This window comes from Mesoplodon bidens (genome assembly GCF_964165515.1).
Source record: "Mesoplodon bidens genome assembly, chromosome: 1".
Classification (NCBI taxonomy): Eukaryota; Metazoa; Chordata; class Mammalia; order Artiodactyla; family Ziphiidae; genus Mesoplodon; species Mesoplodon bidens.
This window is the reverse complement of record NC_138176.1, coordinates 30,744,136-30,763,558: the sequence shown is the minus strand read 5'-3', so window position 1 is coordinate 30,763,558 and position 19,423 is coordinate 30,744,136. Positions and strand designations below refer to the sequence as shown.

The window sequence follows — 19,423 nt, the reverse complement described above, 5'->3', positions numbered from 1 at the left end:
CCTTCCAGTTCATTTTCCTACCTCTTGCCTATCCAAACTCTTGTGCATACTACTATCAAAGCCAACGTTTTAAATACAGGTCAGATGGGTCTCTCTCTTCCTCCATAATCATCAATGGCTTGCCACTGAGTATAGAACAAGGCCTCATTTCCCCTGCCTGGTTTTCAAGGTCTTCCGTGATTTGGTGGTAAAACTCTGTCCCTAATCACAGCCCTCACTACACCCCTGCAGATACTGAGCTTTCTCACATTAATCATTTCCCCTCATAATGTTCCTTCAGCCTCTATGTTCCCCACTACCATCAGTAACAATCTTCACCTATAGAAATTAGAGAAATCTATGTTCCACTCAAATGCCTCTTCCTCCGCAAAGCCCTTCCTGATCCTCCCATTCAGAAATTCTTCATTCTTTTGCATGTCTACCCCTTTTGTGGATAGCCCACGTAAGGCAGAAAGAGAGATGGCATACTGTAGTGGCAAAGAGGCTGGACTCTGGAGCAGACTGCCTTGGCTTGAGTCCAAGCTCTGCCACTAACCAATAATCACATTTATCTCACTGGGTTCTTATAAGGGTATAAGGGTATAATAAGGGTATCTAATACACTGGTTGTTAAATTATTAAATACATATAAAGCACATCAGATAGTCCTTAGCACATGGTAAGCACTATGCAGTTAAAATTTTTATTATTATGACACTTGTCTCCTACAGCTTTTCTTATTCCCCATCTCCATTCCTCCAATCGTAAGTTTCTAAAGGGCAAAACCCCTGTCTTACTCTTACCTATCTCCCAGGACTCAGGTGAAAATTAGAAGAGAAAATGTATGTTGTCTGTACTGTATTTTGCACTGAAGACATAAAATAAAGCTCTTATTACTATCATGATTACTACTACTATTATTACTTTTGCTCTAATGCTGGTACCTGAGATCTTAGTAACTAGACAAGTCCCTAATCGCTGTTTGTTGAGTGATTAAACACATTTACAAAGAAACGGATGAAGAATTTTCAGTGGGAAACAAACCCCCACCCCCTCCAATGGGCAGAATAATGAGCAATTTCACTGTCCTTTCCTCAAAGCCCTTGGGAGTGAAATTGCAAGTGTTACTCACAAGAATCCTGCAGCATAGGAATCTGACAGATTGTTTGTGCCTCCAGCTGAGGTGGTCACCACACCTTCAAGCCAAATCTTCTTTCCTGGGGTGTACGTGTTAACCACCTGTTCACACAACAAAAGCAGAAGGAGATGATGAGATTTTTAAAAGCTGTTCCCAAATGAGAAGGAACATACATTCCCTTAAAGAAGTTCCTCTCATCCCCTGCTCCCAGGTGGTCATGACCCACAGGTCATGCATGGTGATGCACCCCATACAGATAGCTGGCACACACACACAAAAGAATTAATATTGATACATGTCCACTCAAAGAAATGATCATTTTTTCCCCCTAAGAAAACCCAAGTGACAATGTGACAGAAGAACAATGCATCCTTATCTAGGACATAAGTTGACTGCAACACCCTTCACTGGAAGATACAGGTGGTATGACGTTTCCATATTAACAAGTATTGAGAAGCAAATTTTCTTAATACTCTGTTATGGCACATCCACGGATGAGTGTACTGTCCATGCATCAGCAGTTGTGAATCATGAGAGAGGGCAGAGATCAATGTCTGGGAAAGGTATATTATCATTACCAAGGCATGTATGTATATTACAATCACATTTTGAAAATAACTGCAGTAAGTGTAAAAAGAAAAACCACTGACTCACACGTGAAACATGCTACACAGGGAGCTGCTTTCTAAGTATACACAAAGCCTCTTGTCAAAAGGTGGCCCTCTGAAATTCTGAAATGTCCTTGTCTCTGATCCACAAGCTGGAGATTGGCCAGACTATCTAGATGTGGTCTCAGATTCTCTGGAGAGCAATCTGGCAGTAATTAGGCATAACGTTGTATGCTGCGTAATCTCTGAGAGCAGAGTCTAAGACAAAGGCTTGTCTATACGTAGTTCATTTGGGAAGAAATAACAGGGAGCAGGAATGAGGAACTGGGGACTGTGAAAAGGAAGAAGAAAAAAACCGTACAAGAATGAGTTTTCAAGTTGGTAACTACTGGCAACTTATACTCAATTCTACAGGGAACTTGGTAAAAGCCTTAAGAACTGTGTCTCAGAACTGTCCCCCTCAAAGCGAGGGGTGACCAGGGGAAGCATTCATCATTTGGCTTCTATTCTCCAAAGGTCAAGAGCAGCCTTATGACCGTTATCACCCCATTTCATTGTGCAGGCATGAGTGCTGAGCAGGTTCCCACCATTCCACACTCTGCCTTAGAGAAGTCCCAGAGCAGAAAATGAGAGGTCCTCCCGCACCACACCAGCACCAAGCTGGTTGCAGCCTGTGCAGCTGCCTAGCTCTGGTCTCTGCAGGGATGGCTAGAGTAGGAGGTGGGACTGAGAGGATGCGGGTTGTGCACAAGAGGGGCTGGACAGTAGTGTATTTAGGTCCTACGGCCCACCAATTCCTCTCCTAGACACATAGAACAAAGCAATTCTGCCTCAGATCTCTAAGGGGACAAGTATGAAGATGTTTACTATGTCACTGTTTGTGGCAGGTGTCCATTGCTAGAGGAATGAAAAAGGAAAATACATACATGGAATATTATGCAGCAGTTAGAGCAATACATTCAATATAAGTCCAGCAACATGAACAGGCTTTAAAGATTTAGTGAGCTTTTAAAAAATAGAAACAGAATGAGGTTTATGGCACAATATTATTTATGTAATTACTCATTCATACCCAATAACACTAAAAGTATATAAAGATACATCTCTGTTAAGGACATATATCAAAGACATAAAGAAGGCATGTATAAAAGGGAGGTGAATGTAAGTGGGGATTAGAGACGAAGGTGAAAATTAAAACAAAAGGAGGGCTTTGCATGAACTGATGATAATAGTTTGCTGTAGTTGAGGACGGTAATTAATTCTCGGCACCTCAGGTCTAAAAAAAAAAAAAAAAAAACCATATGTATGTTGTAACATATATGCCAGAACTTTCCTTTTCCCAGACCCGTGGGCAGACATTAGCAAGCAATCATATTCCTCTTTTCATCTCTCCCTATGTATAGCTCCCTGCCCTCTGCTCTCTCCCCTGCATCTACTAGAGAATATGCATTATTTGAGACCTATTTTAAAATCAGGGTTGGTAAAGTACTTGACCCTTTCAGGGTTAAAGTTGTAAATATATTTTAAAAATTTGAGATGTAAGTAAGGATTATGATCAAGAATAGAAGAAAAAATTAATAGTGGAGGTCAAACTGGAAACTGTTAAAGATTAAATAAGAATTTCTCCTTGCACCCAGAGTCATTGAGGACACCACAAGGTGGTCCTCTCCCCCTTCTTGACACTGATCAAAGCACCCAACCCAAGGGCAGCTGGAAATAGTATAAATAAGAAAGCGAGAAAAACACCTTAAATGATCAGAAGACAGAGTCATATAGTGAAATTAAAGGCCTACAGTGATGATTCCCCTTAAAACATTCATGCTTCTGATAAACTTTGTGCTTCCTTTATGACTAACTGGAACTATAGGAGCAGTTCCACGTGTAGCTGTATTTCTGATGTATCTGTGGGGAGGAAGGTAATCTCCGCGTCTTACTCTTCCGCCATCTTCTCCCTTGATCATAGTGATGGTTTCATGAGTGTTTGCATATGTCCAAATTCATCAAATTGTATACAGGCAGACCTCAAAGATATTGCTGGTTCGGTTCCAGGCCACTTTTTTTCTTTTCTTTTCTTTTGCACTTAGTCTAGTTTCACTGGCTCATAGGGTGCGGCGGGCAGAGGCCTCAAACCCAGCACTTTCAGACCAGAGTTCCTAGCGCAAAGCGGCTGCACAACTTCCCAACTCAAGATGGAGGCAGCGACAGCAGGCCGTGTGCAGAGAGGCTGCGCCCGGACGGGATCTGGAGCTGTGACTAACTGGAACTGAGTAACATATCTGTGTTTTTCTTTTTTGCCTTTGGTTTCCAGGATAGTCAAAGATTAATTTTTGCTCAAAGATATTGAAATGATTGAGGCAGTTAGAGAAAGGTGATTTGGTTAAACAAAACAAAATAAAACAAAACCAAAAGGTAACTAGTATAAGATGATGAACCTTGAAATCATTGAGCTAAGTGAAAGAAGCCAGACACAAAAGGCCACACATTATATTCTTTCATTTATATGAAATGTCCAGAATAGTCAAATCCATAGAGACAGAAAGTAGATTAATGGTTTTCTAGGGTTGGAAAAAGGGAGGGAGAATGAGGGGGGAGGATGGGGAGTGACTACAAATAGGTATGGGGTTTCTCTGGAGGGTAATGAACATGTTCTAAAATTAAATAGTGGTGATGGTTTCACAATTCTGTGAATATACTAAAAACCACTGAATTTCACACTTTTAAAGGGTGAATCTTATGGTATGTGAATTATACCTCAATAAAGCTGTGTGTGTGTGTGTGTGTGTGTGTGTATCATTAGCAAAAGGAGAGGTAGACTCTAATAGGCAGATAACTGATGTGGAAAGAGGACTATGTCCTGGAAATCTGGGGTTCTACCACATAGCAGCTGTGAGACTTTTGGCTCATCATTATCTTGGACTTCAATTTCTTCACCAACATGTAAAGCCACAAATTTGAAGTAGATGAAATCTAAGTCCTTTCCAAATACAAAATGTTAAAATGTATTAGTATTTTGTAATGCTTATGCAGCTCCCCTTGGCTCCTATCCCTCAAAGGTCAAGAGTAAATTTGATTATGGAAATTAAAATTAGATAAACAACAAATATGGGAGACAAAAAAAAAAAAAAAAGCCAGAGCTGGTCAGAGCTGGTCATCTCAAAAACAAAGATCTGAAGATCTGGGCCAGAGGTAAATATTGAGAGTGGTGGAAAAAGCCACAGGAGTAGGTGAAATTACCTAAGGGGAATATTTTAAATTAGACTGAAAAAGGGCTAAGGCTGTCCATTCAAAAACATTAAGGCATTATCAAATGCATTTATTCATTTACTCAACAAATACTGAGCATTTGCTATATGCCAAGCAGAGTTCTAGGGGCAGACAGTGAATGAAACAGAAGTCTCTGCTCTCATTGGCTTATATTTTAGTCAAGGGGAGGAGACTGACAATAAACACACAAACACAAATTTAGAAGTAATAAGTGCTAGAAGGAAAATGAAACAGAGTAATCTGACAGAAAGTGCCTTGGCAGGAGGGGAGGGTTGATATTTTAGATAGTGGTCAGGAAAGATCCCTCTAGCTCCTTATATAAGGACTTTAAAGTCTAGTTCCTTTAAATGTGGACTTGCTTCCAGAAAATGGTTGGATTTATAAATTACTGTGTACACAGGACTCAGCAAGGACACAGACTCTGTGTAAATAAAATTCATCTGAATTGTCTTCTGACTTGCAGGAAGATTTGGAAGGAAACAATCTAAAACTTTTTGTAATTGGTGAGGCAGAATTGATTAGTGGTTAGGGGCATGGACTCTACACACATTGCCTGTGTTTGAATCCTGGTTTTATCATTGACTCACTGTTGACCTCACTGTGCCTTAATTTCCTCAGCTGTAAAATTAGAAAAAGAGAGCATTTCCTGATATTTAAGTGACCTAATATTTGTAAAGCACTTGGAAAGGTGTCTGGCATATGGTAAACTCTTTTTTTTTTTTTTAACATCTTTACTGGAGTATAATTGCTTTACAATGGTGTGTTAGTTTCTGCTTTATAACAAAGTGAATCAGCTATGCATATACATATATCCCCATATCTCCTCCCTCTTGCACTTAAAGTAAAGCAAATGTTACCTAGACAACTCTCTTTGTCCAAAGCACATGAGATTGTGTTTGGATCAATCTAACTTTACAGTTGGTTGCTTTTCTTTTGGATACATTTGTGGTGGTAGGTAATAGACCAGATGTATGCTAAGTAGCAGGGAAAGGCCTATTTCGAATTTAAAATGCACATGTATAATTCACATTCATGTAATTAGCATTCAGAGTATTCGTTTATCCACTCAGCGCAGGAGCGATTCTTGTCATTTTTCTGGAGAAGCCACATGAACAAAAAACACAGGGAGGTAGTACTTTGATACAAAACCAAACCAGTTATATGAAATGTTATGTGGGGTAGAGATTCCTAGAAAGTATCAATGATAAAAGTTCTGGGAGTAGTTGGTATGAATCAAAAAGGATTTTCTGAGCATTGACTGTTCGGGACATGGTGAGAGGCTTAACAAACTGTGTGTCTACCATAAGCAGAGAAGACCATCATAGTAATGTGTAGGGGAGGTACTGAGGCTGGGTGCTGGTTGGGACTGTAGAGGAAATTAGCATGGGCAGAAGAGAAGAGAAAAAATTCAGGAAAAACAGATGGAACCAGCTGCAAAATTCCCTTAGAAAGCGAAACTCTAAGAAACTGAGGGCTATAATTTAACACTGTGGTTTTCTGAGTAAATGTGATTCCCCCTGTGCTGGAAGAGAGAAAATTGGAGGACTGGAAAGAACAAGGGTACAGGTCCTGGTGAGAAATGATGTGCCAATGAAGATTATTTTAAGGAACACATTGTCTGCGGAGGGAGAAGAAGTACAAATGCTGAGATTACTGAAGTGAAGGGAGAGGGGAGTTCGGTGGTTGGCTCCCTTTTAGCAGTTCTTTTGTCCCCAGTAGACTTCAGCCCTTGGGCCCATGTGGACAAGGGAGCTTTGAGGCATCCACAGAACAGCTTAGCAAGTTGCCAGTGGCTGCTCAGAATCCTTGGGCCAGATGGGGGCAGGGTGGTATGAAGGGAAACCCTCAAACTCCCTTTCCTCTCATTTCAGGGGTTGAGGACATCAGGACTGCTTCGTGTGGCTATACTGAGAGAGGAGGGGTGAGAGAGAAAAACAGTATTGATTTTTTTCTTTTAAGTTTTATTTTCCCTACCACTTTGAATATTTTTTTAAAAAAGAAAACAGTAAAAATAGGAAAATAACCATTTTTGTGGCATATTTTCAAACCTGGGCTTCCTTTTCCTGTTTCTCTCAATCTGTGATCTGTTTAAAAAAGAATCCTGAGAGCCTGGTTTCAGTGTGCAAGCGATGGTAGCCTTGTAGCAGCAGACATGTTGTTTATGGTTATCCAAACCCAACACCTTCCTTAATGAGAAAGGAAGCAATAAAACAGGAATCGTGGACAGGCCAGCGGGGCTAATCAGCTCTGGCAAGAGGCCCACCCTCCAAAAGACGCTGGAGTCCATTAATTCCAGCATCTCATATAGTTGGAAATCAACTTCCCCCACGACTTCAGGAAGAGCAGTAGCTCTTTAAGCAGCCAGAACTGGTCCCCTATGTCACTGGTGAGAAGGAGCTGAATAGCTTTAGGGAGCTTCTTAAACCTTCCCATGCACATAGCTCTTCTTGGGGGTGCCCCTGCCTCTTTGCTCCTTATTGTATTTATAAGAGGTCCAGGTGAGAGCTCAGTAATGTTCCAATTTTTCTTTCCATCCTTCTTGTGTGTTTTTGACTCTAAGCTACCTACCATATTAGAAGAGGACAGGACCATTCCATTCTGCCCTCTCCTTTCTCACTCACCGTCCCTTCCTGAGTTCCGGATCTTATCATTTCTCCCTTGGTCTTCCTGAAAGTGTATCCTTCTCAAGACTATCCTCTACAGTGCTGCTGTCTGTTAACTTGACAAGTTTCTCCCTAGCTTCAGAACCTCTGTGGCTTTCCATTACCAGCAGCAGAACTCAATCATGTGCTCACAGAGTGGTCTGTGCGACTATCTGGCAGATGCGCTATGAGTGACTTGTTTCAGATAATATCGAAAGCAGTGATTTGGGAAATGAGTTACTTAAAAATAAAAGAAAGTAGATTCAATGTTATCACAATAACATTCTTTTCATTCGCCAGAATTATGAAATGTTTCCTTAACATGGAAAAAAAAGCAAAGGAGCCAGTAAACTACACACAGCCCCACAGTCTATTTTATCCACTTGTCCATGGGAGCATGTTAAACATGGTGAAATCATGGTGATAAACACTGATCCATGGGATATGATACCAATTCCTTTACTTGGTATCTAAGACCTTTCATAACTACCCCTTGGCTACCTTTTCTCCTCTCCGTCCCCACAAGATCTGAGGTTCACCACACAAAATGGACTCACCATTTTTCAACTACATGATTTTCTTTTAGGTTTTTGCTGATCACTTTCTCCCTTACTCACTCCTCATCCATGTTGTCTGATTTTTTTTTTTTCATGGCTTATTTTAAATGTTACCTCCTCTGTGAAACTTTTCTCAAAACTTTAGAAAGTTAATTCTCTCCTCTGGCCTCCAAAGTTCTTGGAACCTATCACTATCCTTGACCTTATTATACTGAGTTGTAATTTTCTGTTTGCCTAACCCTCCTACACCATAAGCAGCTGGAGAAAGCCACATTTTTTTCCATTTTGCATGCCCTATAAAATACTTGTCAGCCACTTTGCTTATTAAAAGCTTGTTAAATCATGAGACAATGAAGTAGTTTACTTGTTAATAAGTGAGAGGTAATATTTTACCAATGGAAATGCTGAGTAGGTACCAGAGAAGATAACTAATAACCTCAAAACCACAAGAGCAAACATTAAATTCTCACAGTTCCATTTCAGGACTCTGTTCACTTTCTAATTGAATTTTCCTGTTTGAGGAGACCTAGAAGCTTCTGGTTCACTAAACTGCCTCCATATTTAATATGTCTTTCTCAGGTTAGACAAGCTGAGCTATTCTGAGCTCAGCCATTCCAATATCTTATCACATTCTTCCTGATTTATTTCTTCTGTCTAATGAACTTCCTGTCAGTTTCATTAATTTTTTCTGTATAATTTATTTTTAACATCTTCCTGTTTCAGAGTGCCATATTTGCCCATTTTCTTTTGGTATCAGATCAATTTTTAATTTGTGGCTTCTGTTTCTGTGTCATTTTTAGGATTTAAAATTGTATTCTCTGCTCTTGTTATCTCAAACCGCAGAAAAGCAATCGAGTGTAATTGCAACTAAACATAAAATTAAAATAAGAAAATACACAAAAAAGAAAGTCACTGGGGAGGCAAGGAAATTATGATCATATGCAAGAAAATGAGGAAGAAAGTTTCACAGTCCCAAAGCAATGACTATGTTCAAGGATAAGTGCTGGTGGAGGGAAAGACTGGACAGCAGCTACCTGCACATAAAACACTCTTCTTCCCTTCTCCAGTCCTCTTCTATGACTAATCAACCCCTCAGGCTTACTGGCTATCTACTGACGAGTCATAGGTTCCACTAGCCTCAGAGGTAATTTCCTCTCATTCAAGACAAACCCTGTAATCTCCCGACTTCCATGTGGAAATGTTAGAAGGTCACCCAAAGCTGCCTTTTCCTCCTGAAGAAGATTTTTGCCCCAAGTAGCAGTTTGTTCTCAGGGCCCTTCCCCCAATATGTCCTTCATATGGTCATTGCCTTCCACACAGCAGGACCTCACTATACATGTGCACATGAAACAGACGAATGGAATACAGTGAATGAATGCAAATCACTCCCTGAAAATCCTTGTCCGCTTCCAATATCTAATATTGTGATAATATTAGATATCACCTAAGATTGTGGCCCCCAACTTTCATTCAGTTTTCACTTCTAGGACACCCACCCCAGATTATATCAACTGACCAAGAGGTCAATTTGATATTCTTTCACCAGGAACATTCAATATTCTTCTATTTAAAAAGGTTTCCTGGGCACTTCCGGGTAAGATGGCGGAAGAGTAAGACGCGGAGATCACCTTCCTCCCCACGGATACACCAGAAATACAGCTACACGTGGAACAACTCCTACAGAACACCTACTGAACGCTGGCAGAAGACCCCAGACCTCCCAAAAGGCAAGAAACTCCCCACATACCTGGGTAGGGCAAAGCGGAGAGATTCCTGCACAGAGGATCAGTGCCGAGCAGCACTCACCAGCCCGAGAGGCTTGTCTGCTCACCTGCCGGGGCAGGCGGCGCTGGAAGCTGAGGCTCGGGCTTCGGTCAGAGCGCAGGGAGAGGACTGGGGCTGGCGGCGAGAACTCAGCCTGAAGGGGGCTAATGTGCCACAGCTAGCCGGCAGGGAGTCCGGGAAAACTCTGGAGCTGCCGAAGAGGCAAGAGACTTTTTCTTCCCTCTTGGTTTCCTGGTGCGCGAGGAGAGGGGATTAAGAGCGCTGCTTAAAGGGGCTCCACAGACGGGCGCGAGTCACGACTGAAAGCGCGGAGCCCAGTGACGGGCGTGGGACGCTGGGGCTGCTGCTGCCGCCGCCAAGAAGCCTGTGTGCGAGCGCAGGTCACTGTACACACCGCCCTTCCGGGAGCCCGTGCAGCCCGCCACTGCCGGGGTCCCGGGATCCAGGGACGGCTTCCCTGGGAGAACGCACGGCGCGCCTCGGGCTGGTGCAACGTCACGCCGGCCTCTGCTGCTGCAGGCTCGCCCCGCACTCCGTGCTCCTCCCTCCCGCCCGGCCTGAGTGAGCCAGAGTCTCCGAAGAGGCTGCTCCTTTAACCCTGTCCTGTCTGAACGAAGAACAGACGCCCTCCAGCGACCTACATGCAGAGGCGGGGCCAAATCCAAAGCTGAGATCCAGGAGCTGTGAGAACAAAGAAGACAAAGGGAAACCTCTCCCAGCAGCCTCAGAAGCAGCGGATTAAAGCTCCACAATCAACTTGATGTACCCTGCATCTGTGGAATACATGAATAGACAACACATCATCCCAAATTGAGGAGCCAGGAGTCAGTGCTGGGTCTCTGAGGTGGGAGAGCCAACTTCAGGACACTGGTCCACAAGAGAACTCCCAGCTCCACATAATATCAAACGGCGAAAATCTTCCAGAGATCTCCATCTCAACACCAGCACCCAGCTTCACTCAACGACCAGCAAGCTACAGTGCTGGACACCCTATGCCAAACAACTAGCAAGACAGGAACACAACGCCACCCATTAGCAGAGAGGCTGCCTAAAATCATAAAAAGTCCACAGACACCCCAAAACACACCACCAGACGTGGACCTGCCCACCAGAAAGACAAGATCCAGCCTCATCCACCAGAACACAGGCACTAGTCCCCTCCACCAGGAAGCCTACACAACCCACTAAACCAACCTTAGCCACTGGGGACAGACACCAAAAACAACGGGAACTACGAACCTGCAGCCTGCAAAAAGGAGACCCCAAAAACAGTAACATAAGCAAAATGAGAAGACAGAAAAACACACAGCAGGAGAAGGAACAAGATAAAAACCCACCAGACCTAACAAATGAAGACGTAATAGGCAGTCTACCTGAAAAAGAATTCAGAATAATGATGGTAAAGATGATCCAAGATTCTATTTCCCAGATCCAAAATCTTGGAAATAGAATAGACAAAATGCAAGAAACAGTTAACAAGGACTTAGAAGAACTAAAGATGAATCAAGCATCGATTAAAAACACAATACATGAAATAAAAAATACTCTAGATGGGATCAATAGCAGAATAACTGAGGCAGAAGAACGGATAAGTGAGGTGGAAGATAAAATAGTGGAAATAACTGATGCAGAGCAAAATAAAGAAAAAAGAATGAAAAGAACAGAAGACAGTCTCAGAGACCTCTGGGACAACATTAAACGCACCAACATTAGAATTATAGGGGTTCCAGAAGAAGAAGAGAAAAAGAAAGGGACTGAGAAAATATTTGAAGAGATTATAGTTGAAAACTTCCCTAATATGGGAAAGGAAATAGTTAATCAAGTCCAAGAGGCACAGAGAGTCCCATACAGAATAAATCCAAGGAGAAATACGCCAAGACACATATTAATCAAACTGTCAAAAATTAAACACAAAGAAATCATATTAAAAGCAGCAAGGCAAAAACAACAAATAACACACAAGGGAATCCCCATCAGGATAACAGCTGATCTCTCAGCAGAAACTCTACAAGCCAGAAGGGAGTGGCAGGACATAATTAAAGTGATGAAGGAGAAAAACCTGCAACCAAGATTACTCTACCCAGCAAGGATCTCATTCAGATTTGATGGAGAAATTAAAACCTTTACAGACAAGCAAAAGCTGAGAGAGTTCAGCACCACCAAACCAGCTTTACAACAAATGCTAAAGGAACTTCTCTAGGCAAGAAACACAACAGAAGGAAAAGACCTACAATAACGAACCCAAAACAATTAAGAAAATGGGAACAGGAACATACATATCGATAATTACCTTAAATGTAAATGGCCTAAATTCTCCCACCAAAAGACACAGATTGGCTGAATGGATACAAAAACAAGACCCATATATATGCTGTCTACAAGAGACCCACTTCAGACCTAGAGACACATACAGACTGAAAGTAAGGGGATGGAAAAAGATATTCCATGCAAATGGAAACCAAAAGAAAGCTGGAGTAGCAATTCTCATATCAGACAAAATAGACTTTAAAATAAAGACTACTAGAAGAGACAAAGAAGGACACTACATAATGATCAAGGGATCGATCCAAGAAGAAGGTATAACAATTGTAAATATTTATGCACCAAACATAGGAGCACCTCAATACATAAGGCAAATACTAACAGCCATAAAAGGAGAAATCGACAGTAACACAATCATAGTAGGGGACTTTAACACCCCACTTTCACCAATGGACAGATCATCCAAAATGAAAATAAAAAAGGAAACACAAGCTTTAAATGATACATTAAACAAGATGGACTTAATTGATATTTATACGACATTCCATCCAAAAACAACAGAATACACATTTTTCTCAAGTGCTCATAGAACATTCTCCAGGATAGATCATATCTTGGGCCACAAATGAAGCCTTGGTAAATTTAAGAAAATTGAAATTGTATCAAGTATCTTTTCTGACCACAATGCTATGAGACTAGATATCAATTACAGGAAAAGAGCTGTAAAAAATACAAACACATGGAGGCTAAACAATACACTACTTAATAACAAAGTGATCACTGAAGAAATCAAAGAGAAAATTAAAAAATACCTAGAAACAAATGACAATGGATACACGACGACCCAAAACCTATGGGATGCAGCAAAAGCAGTTCTAAGACGGAAATTTATAGCAATACAATCCCACCTTAAGAAACAGGAAACATCTCGAATAAACAACCTAACCTTGCTCCTAAAGCAATTAGAGAAAGAAGAACAAAAACATCCCAAAGTTAGCAGAAGGAAAGAAATCATAAAGATCAGATCAGAAATAAAAACAAAAGAAGGAAATGATAGCAAAGATCAATAAAACTAAAAGCTGGTTGTTTGAGAAGATAAACAAAATTGATAAACCATTAGCCAGACTCATCAAGAAAAAAAGGGAGAAGACTCAAATCAATAGAATTAGAAATGAAAAAGGAGAAGTGACAACTGACACTGCAGAAATACAAAAGATCATGAGAGATTACTACAAGCAACTCTATGCCAATAAAATGGACAACCTGGAAGAAATGGACAAATTCTTAGAAATGCACAACCTGCCAAGACTGAATCAGGAAGAAATAAAAAATATGAACAGACCAATCACAAGCACTGAAATTGAAACTGTGATTAAAAATCTTCCAACAAACAAAAGCCCAGGACCAGATGGCTTCACAGGTGAATTCTATCAAGCATTTAGAGAAGAGCTAAAACCTATCCTTCTCAAACTCTTCCAAAATATAGCAGAGGGAGGAACACTCCCAAACTCATTCTACGAGGCCACCGTCACCTTGATACCAAAACCAGACAAGGATGTCACAAAGAAAGAAAACTACAGGCCAATATCACTGATGAACATAGATGCAAAAATCCTCAACAAAATACTAGCAAACAGAATCCAACAGCACATTAAAAGGATCATACACCATGATCAAGTGGGGTTTATTCCAGGAATGCAAGGATTCTTCAATATACGCAAATCAATCCACGTGATACACCATATTAACAAATTGAAGGAGAAAAACCATATGATCATCTCAATAGATGCAGAGAAAGCTTTCGACAAAATTCAACACCCATTTATGATAAAAACCCTGCAGAAAGTAGGCATACAGGGAACTTTCCTCAACATAATAAAGGCCATATATGACAAACCCACAGCCAGCATCGTCCTCAATGGTGAAAAACTGAAACCATTTCCACTAAGATCAGAAACAAGACAAGGTTGCCCACTCTCACCACTCTTATTCAACATAGTTTTGGAAGTTTTAGCCACAGCAATCAGAGAAGAAAAGGAAATAAAAGGAATCCTAATCGGAAAGGAAGAAGTAAAGCTGTCACTGTTTGCAGATGACATGATACTATACATAGAGAATCCTAAAGATGCTACCAGAAAACTATTAGAGCTAATCAATGAATTTGGTAAAGTAGCAGGATACAAAATTAATGCACAGAAATCTCTGGCATTCCTATATACTAATGATGAAAAATCTGAAAGTGAAATCAAGGAAACACTCCCATTTACCATTGCAACAAAAAGAATAAAATATCTAGGAATAAACCTACCTAAGGAGACAAAAGACCTGTATGCAGAAAATTATAAGACCCTGATGAAAGAAATTAAAGATGATACAAATAGATGGAGAGATGTACCATGTTCTTGGATTGGAAGAATCAACATTGTGAAAATGACTCTACTACCCAAAGCAATCTACAGATTCAATGCAATCCCTATCAAACTACCACTGGCATTTTTCACAGAACTAGAGCAAAAAATTTCACAATTTGTATGGAAACACAAAAGACCCCGAATAGCCAAAGCAATCTTGAGAACGAAAAATGGAGCTGGAGGAATCAGGCTCCCTGACTTCAGACTATACTACAAAGCTACAGGAATCAAGACAGTATGGTACTGGCACAAAAACAGAAAGATAGATCAATGGAACAGTATAGAAAGCCCAGAGATAAACCCACGGACATATGGTCACCTTATCTTTGATAAAGGAGACAGGAATGTACAGTGGAGAAATGACAGTCTCTTCAATAAGTGGTGCTGGGAAAACATGGATAGGGACATGTAAAAGTATGAGATTAGATCACTCCCTAACACCATACACAAAAATAAGCTCAAAATGGATTAAAGACCTAAATGTAAGGCCAGACACTATCAAACTCTTAGAGGAAAACATAGGCAGAACACTCTATGACATAAATCACAGCAAGATCCTTTTTGACCCAGCTCCTAGAGAAATGGAAATAAAGACAAAAATAAACACATGGGACCTAATGAAGCTTAAAAGCTTTTGCATAGCAAAGGAAACCATAAACAAGACCAAAAGACAACCCTCAGAATGGGAGAAAATATTTGCCAATGAAGCTACTGACAAAGGATTAATCTCCAGAATTTATAAGCAGCTCATGCAGCTCAATAACAAAAAAACAAACAACCCAATCCAAAAATGGGCAGAAGACCTAAATAGACAATTCTCCACAGAAGATATACAGACTGCCAACAAACACATGAAAGGATGCTCAACATCTTTACTCATTAGAGAAATGCAAGTCAAAACTACAATGAGATATCATCTCACACCAGTCAGAATGGCCATCATCAAGAAATCTAGAAACAATAAATGCTGGAGAGGGTGTGGAAAAAAGGGAACACTCTTGCACTGCTGGTGGGAATGTGAATTGGTACAGCCGCTATGGAGAATGGTATGGAGGTTCCTTAAAAAACTACAAATAGAACTACCATATGACCCAGCAATCCCACTACTGGGCATATACCCTGAGAAAACCATAATTCAAAAAGAGACATGTACCAAAATGTTCATAGCAGCCCTATTTACAATAGCCCGGAGATGGAAACAACCTAAGTGTCCATCATCGGATGAATGGGTAAAGAAGATGTGGCACATATATACAATGGAATATTACTCAGCCATAAAAAGAAATGAAATTGAGCTATTTGTAATGAGGTGGATGGACCTAGAGTCTGTCATACAGAGTGAAGTAAGTCAGAAAGAGAAAGACAAATACTGTATGCTGACACATATATATGGAATTTAAGAAAAAAAAATGTCATGAAGAACATAGGGGTAAGACAGGAATAAAGACACAGACCTACTAGAGAATGGACTTGAGGATATGGGGAGGGGGAAGGGTAAGCTGTGACAAAGTGAAAGAGCGGCATGGACATATATACACTACCAAACGTAAGGTAGATAGCTAGTGGGAAGCAGCCGCATAGCACAGGGAGATCAGCTCGGTGCTTTGTGACCGCCTGGAGGGGTGGGATAGGGAGGGTGGGAGGGAGACGCAAAAGGGAGGGGATATGGGAACATATGTATATGTATAACTGATTAAATTTGTTATAAAGCAAAAAAAAATGAAATAAAATGTTACGTAATACTACTCAAAAGAACTTAAAAATATGATATACTTAGGGATAAATCTGAGAAAATTGACTTGTACACTGAAAACTATAAAACTTGGCTGAGAGATATTTAAGAAGACTGAATAAATTGAAAGATAATACCATGCCATTGGATAGGAAGACCCGGTATTGTTAAGATATTAATTTTTCCCAAATTGATATATAAATTCATCATAATCTCAATTAAATTCCAGAAAGCTTAAAAAAAAATAAAAAAAATAAAAAATAAAAAGGTTTCCTAATCCTGGATGGTCAGGAATATAAATATTCCATGGGCTACAAAATTAATGGTTAACAAGCATGGGAGATTCAGAACGGTGTATTGGATAGCGTGTGGGCCCTGGAGTTAGGAGTTCTAATTTTACTACTTAGCAAGTTGGCCTTGAAAAAAGTTACTGGTTTCTTCAATGGGTTAGTAATATATCATGCACTCAATAGATGGCATTTGTAGCCTAAAAGGCGATACAATTACTACATTTTGGTCAGTTGATGATGCATTTTCCACATTTTAATGGTTTTGAAATCAGAATGTTTTTCATCAGAAGAAACTTGCCAGCTGTTTACTCTCTCCCCTCAGCTGTTATTAAATTGATGTTACATTTTATAATTGTTTGTGTTCAAGAATCAAGGAAATGTGGTTCTTGGAATGACACTGACCGAAACTTTGGAGCTCTTTTGTGGTAAACATACCTTTCCAGCTAGATTCCCCTATTTATCATCAGTGTCTTATATCTGAAAGAGAAGAGCCAAAGTTTCCCTTGGGACATATTCTCCCATCTTCAGATAGCCAAGTTGAGTCACAGAGGCTAGTTTACTGGGAAGCTCATCAACTTCCAGCTCCCCGTTTTCACAGGCCTCTACTAATGTCCTGGGAAGGGCCATGATAATGTGTTAATATGGTCAGATATATTTCTAAAACACACAAATTTGTTTTGTTTTCTTTTTCTTAAAGAGGTTCCCATTGTATAAGCTTCCAGCCCCATAAAACTTAGACTCACACCTGGATGTCACCTAAGGTATTACTGTGGCACAGTTTGTGTTTAGGGTCCTCTGACTCTCTTAAGTATTTCTTTGCCCTGTGTTTCTCTTCCCCTCCATCAAAACCTGCTCTTGGAAAGGACAAATACCATATGATATCACTTATATGTGGAATCTAAAATATGACACAAATGAACTTATCTATGAAACAGAAGCAGAAACATGGACATAGAGAATAGACTGGTGGTTGTCAAGGGGGAGGCGGGTGGGAGAGGGTTGGGTTGGGAATTTGGGATTAGCAGATGCAAACTGGTATATATAGAATGGATAAATAACAAGATCCTACTGTATAGCACAGGGAACTATATTCAATATCCTGTGATAAACCAGAATAGAAAGGAATATGAAAAAGAATGCACAAATATGTATAACTGAGTCACTTTGCTGTACAGCAGTAATTAATACAACATGGCAATTCAATTATACTTCAATTAAAAAAAAATTTTCAAATAAACTAAAATTATTGCAAAGAAAAAAACCCTGCTCTTGGGAAAGGATTATTTGATATTAAGACCTTAGTGTGACTTTAAATCAGTGTAGTTTGCCTCTTCTCAAGTTATTTACATTCTGCATCCTCCCCCTAATGTAAAATGAAAAATTATTTTTCTAAAATGAAATACCTGGCATTAGCAAACTGACTGAAATGTTACTTTGAGCCACAAAGAGAACTTTCTTTCACCCTTAAGCATATACCCAGAAGATACTCTCCTACTGTGCCTACATATAGGCATAGCCCATTTTGGTTGCCTAAATCAATATCTATCTTTTCAACACTATGTTACAAAGTTAGTAGCAGACTAGATTCTTTTGCATGTGAACAGCTGAGATAGCAGATCCAAATGCGATTGAGACATAGACATTGCTTTGCTTCTTTTACATTTCTCCCACTATTTTACTCTGTTCATTCACCTTCCACTCCTTAACTGCCTCACTCCAATATTGACTGAGCACCTGCCAAGTGACAGGCACTATGGTAGGCACTGGCACATTGAAATAAGCCTTCAACATTATTGAATGAATGAATGAATCAGTGAATGAATCTCAATCAGTCAATGAAACAGTGATTTTTTTTTCCAGTAGTGATACTACTGTTCTTACTCTACTCATGTATTTTCATTTTCCAGTTTTCTTCATTAGAGAAGGTTAACATTGTCATTGTCCTCATTTTCCTTTTGTTGTGCATCCAGTTATTCTATGATCCTCAAGAATAACTGTTATTCTTTTGCCCTCTTCCCCTTTGATATACTTTGATATAATAAGTAGGTAAACCAGCAGTTGGCTGAGAAAAAAGTTTCCTTTTTAATCTATTCATTATTTCCAAAGGATTAAATATTCCTCTGCCTCACCTTACCTTACCATGATACTGCAACTAGGATATATTGGAAAAAGGGGTATAATGTTACTGCTTTTATTGAGATTTCCAAAGAAGTAATCTTTATTAAGTATTATAAGCAATCATAAGCAATGATGATATTAACAAAAGAATGATCATGGTCATATTATAAATAATGTAAACCATTCCCTCCACCATATACATCTACCACCAGGAGTCCTCTGATCACACCCTAAGAAAAACTGTATAAATTAGAAGGTGTCTATCCTTTCAGAATTAGCCTAAATGTCACTTCCTCTGGGAAGACTTACCTAATTTCCCTTCCTTTACAAACTAAGGTAGATACATCTCACCATGGGCTCCTGTAGCACCCTAAACATCCCCTGTTATAGGAATCATTGCATCTTACTATCATTGCTTGCTTCATTAACTATTTTCCCATTAGACCATAAGGTCTTTGAAGATAACCACCACATCAGTCTTGCTCTCCATTTTATCCTCAGGAGTCTGGAAGATACAAGAATGTTATGAACAGCTGATAAATGAAGGAAGGAAGGGAAGAAAGAAGGAAGGGAGGAAGGAAGGAAATTTTCAAATATTAGGGAAGCCAGTTGTCATTTTATTTAGTATTCAAAATGC

General features: G+C 39.9%; 1 protein-coding gene across 4 annotated transcripts in view; it reads right to left on the bottom strand.

Annotated features, from left to right (window-relative positions):
- Positions 1-19,423, bottom strand: part of HPSE2 (heparanase 2 (inactive)) — a gene marked incomplete at its 3' end in the record, with an annotated part of 577,025 nt that overhangs the window by 125,393 nt on the left and 432,209 nt on the right. For all 4 annotated transcript variants that reach the window (XM_081247709.1, XM_081247711.1, XM_081247712.1 and 1 more), the window contains one exon: positions 1,112-1,218. In XM_081247709.1, coding sequence (XP_081103835.1) covers positions 1,112-1,218 — 107 coding nt within the window. The remainder of the gene's footprint in view (positions 1-1,111; positions 1,219-19,423) is intronic.